We start from the raw sequence: 13,405 nt of genomic DNA, 5'->3' as shown, positions 1-13,405 counted from the left end.
GCCCTCTAGGAAATAAATAAGTGAGCCAAGGCTGTAGTGGGGTCGGGGCCGACTACGAGGGCAGTTCGGAAACTTCTTAGCCTAGCACAAAAAGCGCGGTATAAACAGAAACAAATTAAGTGTTTTCGAAACATGTTAAGTTTTGTTTCGATCTGGCAACTCCTTCATATAGAAACAGGTATTCAAAAAAGACACATCCGCAATTTTTTTACAATGGAAAAATTAGAAATGCGTGCTGTCATTAAATATTCACATAAAAAAGGTTTATCGGGACAAGAAATTCATAATGATATGGTGAATGTGTTAGGTGAAAGTGCTCCTTCATATGCAACAGTAAAAAATTGGGTTGCTGAATTTAGACGTGGTCGTACAAGCATTGAAGTTGAACCACGTAGTGGACGTCCAAAAACAGCAACAACAACAGAAATTGTAGCCAAAGTGCATGATATGGTATTAAATGATCGACAAATAAAAGTGCGTGAAATTGCTAATATCATGGGCATCTCAAATGATCGAGTCCATTTAATTCTGCGTGAAGAACTACAGATGAAAAAAGCTTTCTGCAAGATGGGTGCCGCATTTGTTAACAGTCGATCAAAAACACATAAGATTGAACATTTCTCAAGCTTGTTTGGATCGTTTTAAGCGAAATAAAATGGATTTTAGGCGTCGTTTCATAACTGTTGATGAGACATGGATCCACCACTATACTCCAGAGACAAAAGAACAATCCAAACAATGGACTGAAGCTGGAGGAAGTGCCCCAAAGAAGGCAAAAACAATTCAATCGGCTGGTAAGGTTATGGCAAAGATTTTTTGGGACTTCAAAGGTATTTTATTGATTGACTATCTGCAAAAGGGTAAAACAATAAATTCAGAGTACTATTGCAACCTTTTGGATCAATTAAATGTACAAATTCGAGAAAAACTTCGTGGCTTAGAACACAAAAAAATAATTTTTCATCAAGACATAGAACCAGCGCACAAGAGTGTTTTAACAATGGCTAAAATCAACGAATTAAAGTACGAGTTGCTTGACCACCCACCTTATTCTCCTGATTTAGCTCCCAGTGACTTTTACTTGTTCCCAAATCTAAAAAAAATCCTTGCTGGCAAGCGTTTTACCTCAAATGAAGATGCAATTACAGTTGTAAACCACTATTTTGAAGACCTTGAGGAAAACTATTTTATTCAAGGGATAGAATTGCTAGAAAAGCGTTGGATTAGGTGTATTGAAGTTTCAGGAGATTATATTGAAAAATAAAAATGTTTTTGAAAAACTAACTATTCTCTTTCATTGATTGGCTAAGAAGTTTCCGAACCGCCCTCGTATAGCTTCGCTCCATATGCTTTTAAAAATAGATACTTCTGGCGACATTAATATTTAACGATACGTTCTATTGTAAGAAATTTAAGATTTTTTCTCACCAAACTTTTTCTTTCTAATTTCATGTGAGTCACATATGTAGTATGTATGAATTTGTCTACGTAACGCATGGTTGATCTCCATTGTCTGCAGGGTGTATGGATGTACGAGGGCGTGTGTGCGTTACATTCAGTGTGTAAGTAATAAATTGCAATTTATAAAATTTTTCAAATAATTACAAAAGTTACTAACATTAATTGCTCCTTGTTTGTAATTCGGTCTACAAGAAAAATAATCAACAATAATGTTAAACAAGTAAACAATTATTCTTCATCTTCGCTTTGCACTTGATGACAACAGAGGAAACTTTGGTCAGGCTTCGTAGCAGAGTTATCTTCCTTCTTGGGATTCTACCAAAGCTGGTTTAAATGTCAAAAATTAAGAATCTTTAATTTATCAATGGTAGAAGTTCAGTTTCTCCAATGGACGGACTTTGTCATTCTGTTCTTCTGTGTAATTGTGACCCTCAAGTCTAGCTGGCTATTCCTTTTTTTACTTTTTTTTTTTTGAAAAGTTCCAGGCCCCAGCTGGTTTGGGTATAGAATTGCAACCACCACCACAACAGAAATGACAAAGTGCTTGGGTGATTTGGTAATAATGCAAGATGAGAAGTTTTCACTTATCTAGTCTGGGTAGCATGCACAAACGCACACACACCCTGTGAACTCTGAGACTGGCTTTCTGTAAAAGAAACTTTTTGATTAAAAACAATGTTGAGCATGAGCTGAAAACATAAGCAGTGAACATTAAGTAACAGTCGGAGCAGCAACAGCATAAAAGCCGTACTTGATAGATGCACTTATTCATTTTGCAAATTACAAGCTGATAACTTTAATTAAGTTTGTTTGTTTTAGAAAGGCCAGAAAAAACACAACACAACTTAACTGAAACAATTTCAACTCTTTCCAGCCAGTTTCAAGGAAAGGGAAAAAACTACATGGTATGATGACTGCATGTGGGTGTTTGTATATTTTTTGAAATTACTTGCATTTTTGGAAAACTTTCGTCTACACTGAATCATACATACATATGTACATAGTCCTCTGCAGTATTTGGTATAATTGGTCAACAAAATTGGCTAAATAAATTGGAAGCACAAACTCATTTAGCAAAATAGAAAATACTCTGCTAGATCAAATCTAAAAGAGTAAATACATGTGTGTATGTGTGTGTGTCATAGTGCTGGTTATGAATGGGATAGATAGACTGTTGTTATGACCTATTTCTTTATTTATTGCAATAACGCTTCAAAGCAATTTAAATAATAATGCCTTTGAGAGCAATCAACTCGAAATACTTTGAAATTGCCCTTATTTAGTTTGGAAATCCTAGAAAATAGTCACATAGAAAATTCGAATTTAAATTTTAAGTTAACATTTTGTTCTGCTTCTTTGTCTTCATTAGTACAAATCTTAAAAGTCCTTAGGTGTATTACAAAGTATTTCTTTGTGAATTAAGTTTGAATAACTTTGAACAGAAGTGTGGAAAGGATTTACCCATTTAAGGGTATCTCTATATTTTCGATATTTGAGGATTTTAGCTACAATTTTTTCTCAACAGAACAAGATGTTGATATTTGAGGTTCTTAGAGGTCACAACACTTCAAGCGTTCCGATACAAAATTCCATCGTGTTGGGATCCATGGAGAACGAAAATGCCTTTAATTCGTTTGGGTCGCTTCGTATTATTTTTTTATAACGGTAAAAGTAGTGAAAATCTTTCTTATGTTTTCAAGTTTAAACGGGCATATCTTATTTTTTCCACAACGGATTTCTTTTGATCCTTCTTCCTTTTAAAGGGGTGAATAATATATTTTGAATAAGCTATTATTGTTTTAAATCATTTATCAAATGGCTAAGTTATAGTGGTTTAAGTCTGAAAACCCCCACAAAAAACTGTGGTGGCACTTTGTATTAACAGTAACTGTGCTTATAAAAATAAAAATATTTAGTAGGCTAAGAATTTTGTCAATAGGAAAAATGTAAACAAAAATATTTTTCATGAAATAAAATTTAGTTTTGTTTTTGAAATTGAATTGAACACTCGTATCCATACTACATTGGTGACCCCGAACGAAAAAATTAAAAAAATTTTCAATTATGTCAACCGAAAATAAATCAATGGAAATATCCCGAGTTGCTGTACGCGTTCCTCCATTTTGGCGACAAAATCCACGACTATGGTTTATTCAATTGGAGTCCCAGTTCGTAACAGCAGGAATATCTTCTGATGAAACGAAATTCCACACGCTAGTTGGGTCCATGGAGAGCAACATCCTAAGCCATGTGAGTCATGTTTTGGAGAATCCTCCTGAGAAGGACAAATACGAAACGCTAAAGAAGACATTGCTGAACGAATTCATGGAATCGGAAGAGAAGAGACTACGGCAATTATTGGAAAATGTATGTATTGGTGACAAAAAACCCTCTGGATTGCTAAGAGAAATGCGGGAATTAGCATGCGGAAAAGTGTCCGAACAGCTTCTGAAGACATTGTGGATTCAACGCCTACCACAAACAACAAGAGCTATATTGTCTGTGAGCAATGATGGCAGATAGAATACATGACCAATCGGATGCTTCTGGTGTAGTCAACGCAGTTTCAACAAATGATGATGGCCGATTACAATTTCTTGAAAGGCAAGTATCGGAACTTCTATCAAAGGTAAATAGCTTGGCAGTGTCAGCAAATGGTAGAAACAAAACGAATTATCGCCGCTCAAGAAGCAGTTCTCGGACAAGATCATCCATATGCTGGTACCATTTCAAGTTTGGTAAGAGAGCTACAAAATGTCGGCCGCCCTGTTCCTTCAAGCCATCGGAAAACAATTAGGCACCTCATCTACGGTGACGGATGAGAGTGGCCTACATATAAGTCGCCTGTTCATTCAAGATAAACAATCGAAGTACAGGTACCTTATAGATACTGGAGCCGACATTTCAGTATTACCACCGACGAGTGAAGATAAAAAGAGTCCACCAAAATCATTTGTGTTGTATGCAGCAAATAATACCAAAATACGAACATATGGAACAAAAATTGTGAATTGCAACATTGGTCTACGACGAAAATTTCTCTGGTCTTTTATTGTTGCTGATGTCGCACAGCCAATAATTGGATCAGACTTTTTGAAACATTTTGGACTTCTTGTGGATGTTAAAAATAATCAGCTAATTGATTCAAAAACGAACCTCAATGTGACTGGTCATTGTTCCTTGGATCAGAATTTAACACTGAAGGTAATTTCCGATGCTCCAGGAAAGTATAACACAATTGTTTCCGAATTTGTTGAAGTCACGACACCGAGTATCAAGTTACCACCGGTTAAACATCCAATAACACATCATATTGATACGAATGGACCAGTGGTTTCCGTTAAGGCACGCAGATTATCTCCAGAAAAACTCAAAATAGCAAAAGATGAATTCGAATACATGATACAGTTGGGGATATGCAGACCATCAAGAAGTTCTTTTGCGAGCCCATTACATATGGTTCCCAAAGGTGACGGCATGTGGCGCCCTTGTGGAGATTATCGTTCTCTTAATAAAATAACTGTTCCCGATCGTTACCCGGTAGCAAATATCCAGGACTTTGGATATATGCTGGCTGGTAAGAAAGTATTTTCAAAAATTGATTTGGTCAAAGCGTACTTTCAGATTCCTGTAGCTGAAAAAGATGTCCCAAAGACTGCGATAATTACACCGTTTGGATTGTTTGAATTTACTCGTATGCCATTTGGTCTCACGAACGCTGCGCAAACATTCCAACGCTTTATTAATGAGGTTTTACGAGGACTTGACTTCTGTTTCGCTTATATTGATGACATACTCGTCGCATCTGAAAATGAACAAGAGCACGAAAATCATCTCCGGCAAATATTCTCCCGGTTACAAGAATATGGTGTAACTATCAACAGTGAAAAATGCGAATTTGGCAAGAATTCCCTTGAATTTTTGGGATACTGTGTTACTCAAGATGGCCTTATTCCAAGTCCAGAACGTGTTTCTGCAATTCTTCAGTATAAATTGCCCCAAACCGTCAATGAATTAAGTCGATTCTTGGGAATGATAAATTTTTATCGACGTTTTATACCGAAAGCCGCTCAAGCTCAAGCAACTTTGAATGCCTTAAAAAGCGGTCAAAAGAAGAACGATAAAAGACCAATAAATTGGACTCCCGAATTACGAAAATCATTTGAAGATTGTAAGAACCAGCTTGCAAATGCTACGCTTTTGGCATATCCTGTCGAATCGGCCGAGACATCTTTATGGGTAGACGCGTCTGATACTGGTATGGGAGCTGTTCTCCAACAACGAATTGATGGTGAATGGAAACCACTCGGATTTTACTCTAAGAAATTGTCTGAGACGCAAACACGCTACAGTGCCTATGATCGCGAACTTTTGGCGGCTTATTCAGGAGTTAAGTATTTCCAACATTTTCTTGAAGGACGTCAATTTTGCATATACACTGATCATAAACCGCTTACATTTGCTTTTAATCAACGTCACGATAAAGCATCTCCTCGTCAACTACGTCATTTAGATTTTATTGGACAACATACTGTAGATATTCGCCATGTACCTGGAAAAGATAATATCACGGCAGATGCTCTATCCCGCCTCGACGCAATATTATTTCCATCTTCCTTGAATTATTCAGAACTAGCTGAAGATCAAGCGGAGGACGAGGAACTCAAATGTATGGTTACACGCACAGTACCGTCAAATTTGGAGCTCAAATCACTTGAAATTCCTACATCAAAGAAAGAAATCGTTTGTGATGTATCAACATCTAAGGCAAGACCGTATATCACACCTCGTTTCCGGAAACAAGTATTCGACATGATACACAACATATCACATCCCGGCTCAAAATCCTCAATAAAGATGATATCGGATAGATTTGTTTGGCCAAATATGAGGAAAGAAATTTCAACTTGGGCTAAATCATGCTTAAAGTGCCAGCAAGTCAAGGTAGGACGCCATGTGAAAAGTGCTGTTGGTCAATTTCCAATTCCAGACGGACGATTTAAAGTAGTAAGCATAGATATAGTTGGACCTCTTCCACCGTCGGAAGGGTATAGATACTGTCTAACTTGTATTGATCGATTTACGAGATGGGCCGAGGCTATTCCATTACAAGATATAACAGCTGAATCTGTTGCAAAAGCATTTTTAAGAGGATGGATATCAAGGTTTGGAGTGCCTTCTCAAGTAGTGACAGATCAAGGGCGACAGTTCGAATCTGCATTGTTCCGAGAATTTTCAAAATTGATTGGAGTTCGTGTCGTTCATACTACGCCTTATCACCCCCAATCCAACGGTCAAATTGAACGTTGGCATCGATCATTTAAATCATCTATAATGTGTCACGCAAAAGATCGTTGGTCAGAGGTCTTACCAATTGTAATGTTGGGATTACGTACATCTATTAACCATGACTTGAACGTTTCGCCTGCGGCATCTGTTTACGGTATGGAGTTAACGTTGCCTGGTGAATTTTTTACGGAATCAAAAAACACGAAAATAAGTTCAGAATGGGTTACGCAATTCAAAGCTGATATGAATAAAATCAAAGCAACGAAGGTGCAGCGTCATGGCCATTCTAAAGTTTACGAACCGGAAGCATTAAAACAAGCAAACTTTGTTTTCATCAGAAATGATGCTGTACGACCTGCATTGCAACCTCCCTACACCGGACCATATCCCGTGATATCCAAAGGAGTGAAAACATTTTTGGTTGACGTAAATGGGAAGCATAAAACGATATCAGTCGACCGCCTAAAACCAGCTTCAATTTTGAAAGATGACAATCCATTAGACGAATCACCACCACTTGCTGTTCCACCTAATATTCCAACGCGAACGCTTCGATCTGGAAGAACTGTACGAATAAATACCTAACGTTGTCACTGGGGAAGGAGTACTGTGGTGGCACTTTGTATTAACAGTAACTGTGCTTATAAAAATAAAAATATTTAGTAGGCTAAGAATTTTGTCAATAGGAAAAATGTAAACAAAAATATTTTTCATGAAATAAAATTTAGTTTTGTTTTTGAAATTGAATTGAACACTCGTATCCATACTACAAAACTATAACAGAATTTTTCATAATTTTCAAAAATATAATTTTTTTGTTTTGTTCAATATTTATTTTGAAAATTGTGGAAAATTTAGTTATAGTTTTTTTGTCGGGGTTTTCAGACTTAAGCCACTATAACTTAGCCATTTGTTAAATGATTTAAAACAATAATAGCTTATTCCAAAGGTATTATTCACCCCTTTAAAAAGAAGAAGTATCAAAAGAAATCCGTTGTGGAAAAAATAAGATATGCCCGTTTAAACTTGAAAACATAAGAAACCCAGATTTTCACTACTTTTACCGTTATAAAAAAATAATACGAAGCGACCCAAACGAATTAAAGGCATTTTCGTTCTCCATGGATCCCAACACGATGGAATTTTGTATCGGAACGCTTGAATATTTTTCTGGTCAACTTTTGTAGCACAGTGTCATTTATCGACATTTTCCGAAAAGTTTGCACCTTCTCAAGACCAAAACTGCCTGAAACAGCGTTCCAATGCTTTTGCAATGTATTAGAGAGTTCTTAATTACTGTCTTGGCTACAATTTTTGTCTTTGCGTTGGCTCGAAAATCTCAATGGTGTGACTGTTATATGCGAAGATGTCAAAAAAACGTAGATAAAAAGCTTAAAGTCAAAATGGGGAGGTTCGATTTTCATCGTAGACATATGGTCCGGTAGACTTTTTTGCTCAGTTCAATCCCAGGAATCAGAATCGCGAAGGGCCCATTAAGGTTTTCAAATCGCCCCGGCCTAGTATATACCCTTTCTAACCTAAAGGCTAAGGGTATAAAAACTACTGAACTGATTTTCCTGTTTGTTTATTTTCGGTAGGGGCGGGTACTTCCCCTATAGCCTATTTGTTTAAAAATGCTATATCTTTATAAATAAGAATCAAATGTCGTTCGTTGGTAATGACATCAGTTGAGAACGGCTGGACAGAGTTGTATAATTATTTTTTGAAATGTTCGCCATAACCCAAATTAGGTTTTTGAACACGCTCACTTCTACGTCCACTTTTTTCAATTTTCTATTTTAATTTTTTCTACAAAAACTAGCGGATGATTTTCCTGAAATTTTCAGGGAATGTACAGGGATGGCCCTTGGTGAAAATATGATGCATATTTAAATTTCGAAGGGGCGGGTACTTCCCTTTGCCATATTTAAAAAATGACAAAAATCAAATGCTGTCATAACCAAACTTAGGTTTTTATGGAAAGAAATTTTTACCACGCACTCGTTTTTTACCCTCCACCATACTCGTAATATGGAGGGTATAATTAAATTTGTCATTCCGTTTGTAACACATCGAAATATTCATCGGGGACCATATAAAGTATATATATTCTTGATCAGGGTAAAATTCTATGTCGATGTAACCATGTCCATCTGTCCGTCCGTCCGTCTGTTGAAATCAAGATACAGCTCGCAATTTTGAAGATAGAGCTTAGTAATTTGGTACAGAAATTTCTATTACTCTTAGGATGTTTGGTATTACAAATGGGCTATATCGGTCCATGTTTTGATATAGCCCCATACAACGGTACCTCCCGATTTTCGGTATTTTGATGGTTGTGGCCTCAATATTCCTCCGAAATGGCTGAAATTTGATACCTAGTCTACGTTGGTGGTATAAAACTTTCCCCCAAAACTTTGTCGGTATCGGTCCATGCCTTCATATAGCCCCCATAGAACGGTACCTCACGATTTTCGGTATTTTGAAGGTTGTGGCCTCAATATTCCTCCGAAATTGCTGAAATATGGTACTTGGTCTTTGTTGGTGGTATAAAACTCTCTACAAAAATTTTGTCAGTACAGGTCCAACCCTTAGTATAGCCCCCATAGAACGGTACCTTCCTATTTTCGGTATTTTAAAGTTTTTTGCCTCAATGTTCCATTGAAATGGCTGAAATATGGTATTTGGTCTTCATTTGGGGTATAAAACTGTCCATATGAAATTTGTCGGTATAGGTCCACACTTTTTATAGCCCCCATAGAATGGTAGCTCCCGATTTTCGTTATATTGAAGGTTATGGACACAATAATCCATTGAAGTGGCTGAAATTTGGTGTTTAGTCTACGTTATGGGTATTTGACTTTCGCTTCTAATTTTTTCGGTATAGGTCCACGCCTTCATATAGCCCCCATGGAACGGTACCTCCCGATTTTCGTAATTCTGAAGGTTGTGACATCAATATCCTACCGAAATGACTGAAATTTGTTATTTAGTCTACTATGGACTTAAAAAATATTCCAGGAAATAATTATCAGTGTAGGACCACGTTTTCCTTTATTCCCCATGGAAACATACCTCTTTGTTTTTGGAATTTGTTAGGTTTTAGTCACATTATCTTACAGAAAAGTTGGTATTTGTCTTCTTCATAAACGAAAGGAAACTAATTGTTCCATTTTTCTTCAATACAACTCGTATTGGAGGGTATAACAAATTTGGCCCAGCCGAACTTAACTATGTTTTTAGTTGTTTCAATTTAAATTTTTTTCTACAAAGAACTGAACCGATTTTCCTGAAACTGTCAGGGATCGTACAGCGGTGGCCCCGAAAACAGGATGCATATTTTATTGAATTCCAGAGCGGCACATAGGTTTCAATCAGGAAATTTTTGGCCAAAACCCTATTTTTTAAGTTTCGAAATTTTAATTTTTTATAGCTCAACATCAATATAATTCAAGTATATGCTCCCACATCAGACAGAAGCAATGAAGAAGTAGAAATGTTTTATGATGAAATAGAAAGTCTTGTTAAACTTACAAAACCACATGATATAAATATCATCCAAGGTGATTTTAATGCAAAAGTAGGGAGAGGTGAAGTAACTGGTGTTACAGGACGATATGGATTGGGCGAAAGAAATGAAAGAGGCGAACGACTCATTCAATTCTGTCAAGAATTCAACATGAAGATAGCAAATACACTTTTCACTCTACCACCAAGAAAGCTCTACACTTGGAAATCTCCACAAGACAGAATTGGCAACATCATTAGAAACCAAATAGACTTCATTCTTATCAACAGGCGACACTGCTCATCAATTAGGAAGGCCACAACATATCCGAGTGCCGATGTACCATCTGATCATAACCTTTTAATGGCAAAGACACATAAAACTAAAAACTCATTCTAAAAAGGCACAAAGTAAAAAACTTGACTTAGGAAAACTTCAAAACCAAACACTAAAATCGGATGTATGTACAAAACTAAATACAGAGCTGAATAATGTCGACAGCGAAGATATAGAAAATATATGGAATAATGTAAAGAATACTATAAACTCAATAGCCAGAAACACCCTAGGCAATTTTATAAAACCAAAGACCAAAACTTGGATGACTCAAGAAATCCTGCAGCTAATGGATGAAAGAAGAGCATTTAAAAATAAAGATTACGAAAAATACTGGGAACTAAATAGAGAAATTCAAAGGAAGATACGTAATGCTAAAAATAATCACCTAAATACTCAATGTCAGGAAATTGAAAGACTTATGAGCCTACATGACGATTTCAACCTGCATAAGAAATTGAAAGAAGCATCTGGACAATATAGGAATACAAATCCATCTGTCCTTTTCAATAACAACAATGAGCCGGTCTTTGAAATTGCAGAAAAGAAAGATATCTGGAAAGAATATATCCAAATACTATTTAAGGATGATAACAGATCAAGCTACATTAACAACGCATCAGATTATATGACAGGAAACAGCATCACAAATAATGAAGTAGAATCAGCAATAAAATCCCTTCGAGATGGAAAAGCTACAGGGCCTGATGAAATTCCAATTAAATTATTAAAAATGCTAAATAACAGCAACATTGATCTACTGACAAAACTGTTTAACTACATCTACGATACTGGTATATACCCACAGGATTGGCTAAAATCCACCTTCATAACAATACCAAAAAAACCCCATGCCAAAAAATGCAATGACTATTGTCTCTTTAGTTTGATGAGTCATGCTCTTAAAATTATCCAGAAGAGAATATATGAGAAATGTGAAAAGGAAATGGGAGAAACTCAATTTGGTTTTAAGGAAGGAAAGGGAACCCGTGAGGCTTTATTCTGCATACAAATACTCGTTCAAAAATGTAGAAATGTCCACAAAGACGTATTTTTATGCTTTATAGATTACGAAAAAGCATTCGACACTGTGGAGCATGATAAGCTCATGGAAATTCTCACAGCAATTGGAATCGATGAGAAAGCGATAAGGTGTATTAAAAGCTTGTACTGGCACCAGACTGCCCAAGTCAACATAAATGGAGATTTAACTGAAGATGTAGCAATATCTAAAGGAGTTCGACAAGGATGCATTTTATCTCCACTACTCTTCAACATTTACTCCCAAAAAATTTTTCACGAAGCAGTAGATTGCATCCAAGAAGGTATATTGATAAACAACAATTACCTAAATAATATCAGATATGCTGATGATACTACTTTAATATCCGACAGCATATCAGGCCTACAAAATCTTGTTGATAGACCAACATCAAGTAGTGAGTTGTATGGGCTAAAAATAAACACCCTCAAAACAAAATTTATGATAATAAGTAAGAACAACGCTCATAACGAGTTGATTTTAAAAATACAAAATTTCCATATTGAGAGGTTACAAAGTTTCAAATACCTGGGAGTTTTGCTAAATGATCAATGGGACTACTAAAAAGAAATCAAATGTCGCATAGAAATGGCAAGAGATGCATTTCATAAATATAAAAAAAGTCCTAATAAGCCATGATATAAATGTTGCAACAAAAACTCGTTTCATAAAAGCGTATATATGGCCAGTCTTGTTATATTCAGTCGAAGTGTGGACGTTAAAAGCGGCAGATATCAAACGACTCGAAGCATTTGAGATGTGGGTGTACCGTCGAGCACTATAAATACCATGGATCCTGCATGTACCAAATATTGAAGTATTGCGAAAAATGAATACAACAAGAGAATTATTAAACAACATAAAGAAACGGAAAACAGCATATCTAGGGCACATTATGCGAAACCGTAAATACACCATTCTCCAGGAAATACTGCAAGCAAATATAGAAGGAAGACGTACCAGAGGAAGAAAAGAGATGTCATGGATTCAAAATATCCAGCAATGGACAGAATTCCAGAACGCCGAAAATTTAATAAGCATAGCGAGAAATAGAGATATATTTTCCTATTTTGTTAATCTTTATATATAAAACTCAATTGTCGTTTGTTGGTAATTGAATCAGTTGAAAACGGCTGGAGCGATTTGGATAATTTTTTGTGGAAATGTTAGTCATAGTCCAGTTTAGGTTTTTATGCAAAGAAAAATTGGCCACGGCCACTTTTCCGCCCACTTTTATAAATATGTTATATCTACGAAACTACTCAACAGATTTTCCTGAAATTTTCCGGGAACGTAGAGTGATGGCCCCCTGTTGAAATAGGCTACACATTTGGTTGAATTTCGGATCGGGCGGGGTACCTCCCCTATGCCCTATTTTTGTAAAAATGCAATATTTGCAACAATTACAAATGTATTGCTTTGAAAATTAATTTCCGAGTCAATGGCGATTGTGTCTCCGACCTTACGTGCTTATTTGGGGCATTAAGACTGGACAACGCCCACTTTTTTAAATATGTTATATCTACGAAACTACTGAATCGATTTTCCTGAAACTTTCAGCGAATGTACAGGGTTGGTCCCCGATAAAAATAGGCTACATATTTTTTGACTTTCGGATCGGGCGGGTACTTCCCCTATGCCCTATTTTAGTAAAAATGCAATATTTGCAAAAAATACGAATGTATCGGTTTCGGAATTTATTTACGAGTCAATGCCGATTGTGTCTCCAACCTTACGTACTTATTTTGGGACTTAAGATCCGACCACGC

General features: G+C 36.3%; 1 protein-coding gene across 1 annotated transcript; it reads left to right on the top strand.

Moving 5' to 3' along the window:
- The first annotated feature begins 3,525 nt into the window (after positions 1-3,525).
- On the top strand, positions 3,526-3,984 carry LOC141398347 (uncharacterized). Its single transcript, XM_073975636.1, has one exon. It carries the CDS (start codon positions 3,526-3,528, stop codon positions 3,982-3,984), a length of 459 nt encoding a protein of 152 aa, XP_073831737.1.
- Positions 3,985-13,405: the final 9,421 nt, after the last annotated feature.

The sequence above is a fragment of the Musca autumnalis genome, unplaced genomic scaffold (assembly GCF_047663935.1).
Source record: "Musca autumnalis isolate F117 unplaced genomic scaffold, ASM4766393v1 scaffold_3, whole genome shotgun sequence".
NCBI lineage: Eukaryota > Metazoa > Arthropoda > Insecta > Diptera > Muscidae > Musca > Musca autumnalis.
This window is presented reverse-complemented; position numbering and strand designations above follow the sequence as displayed.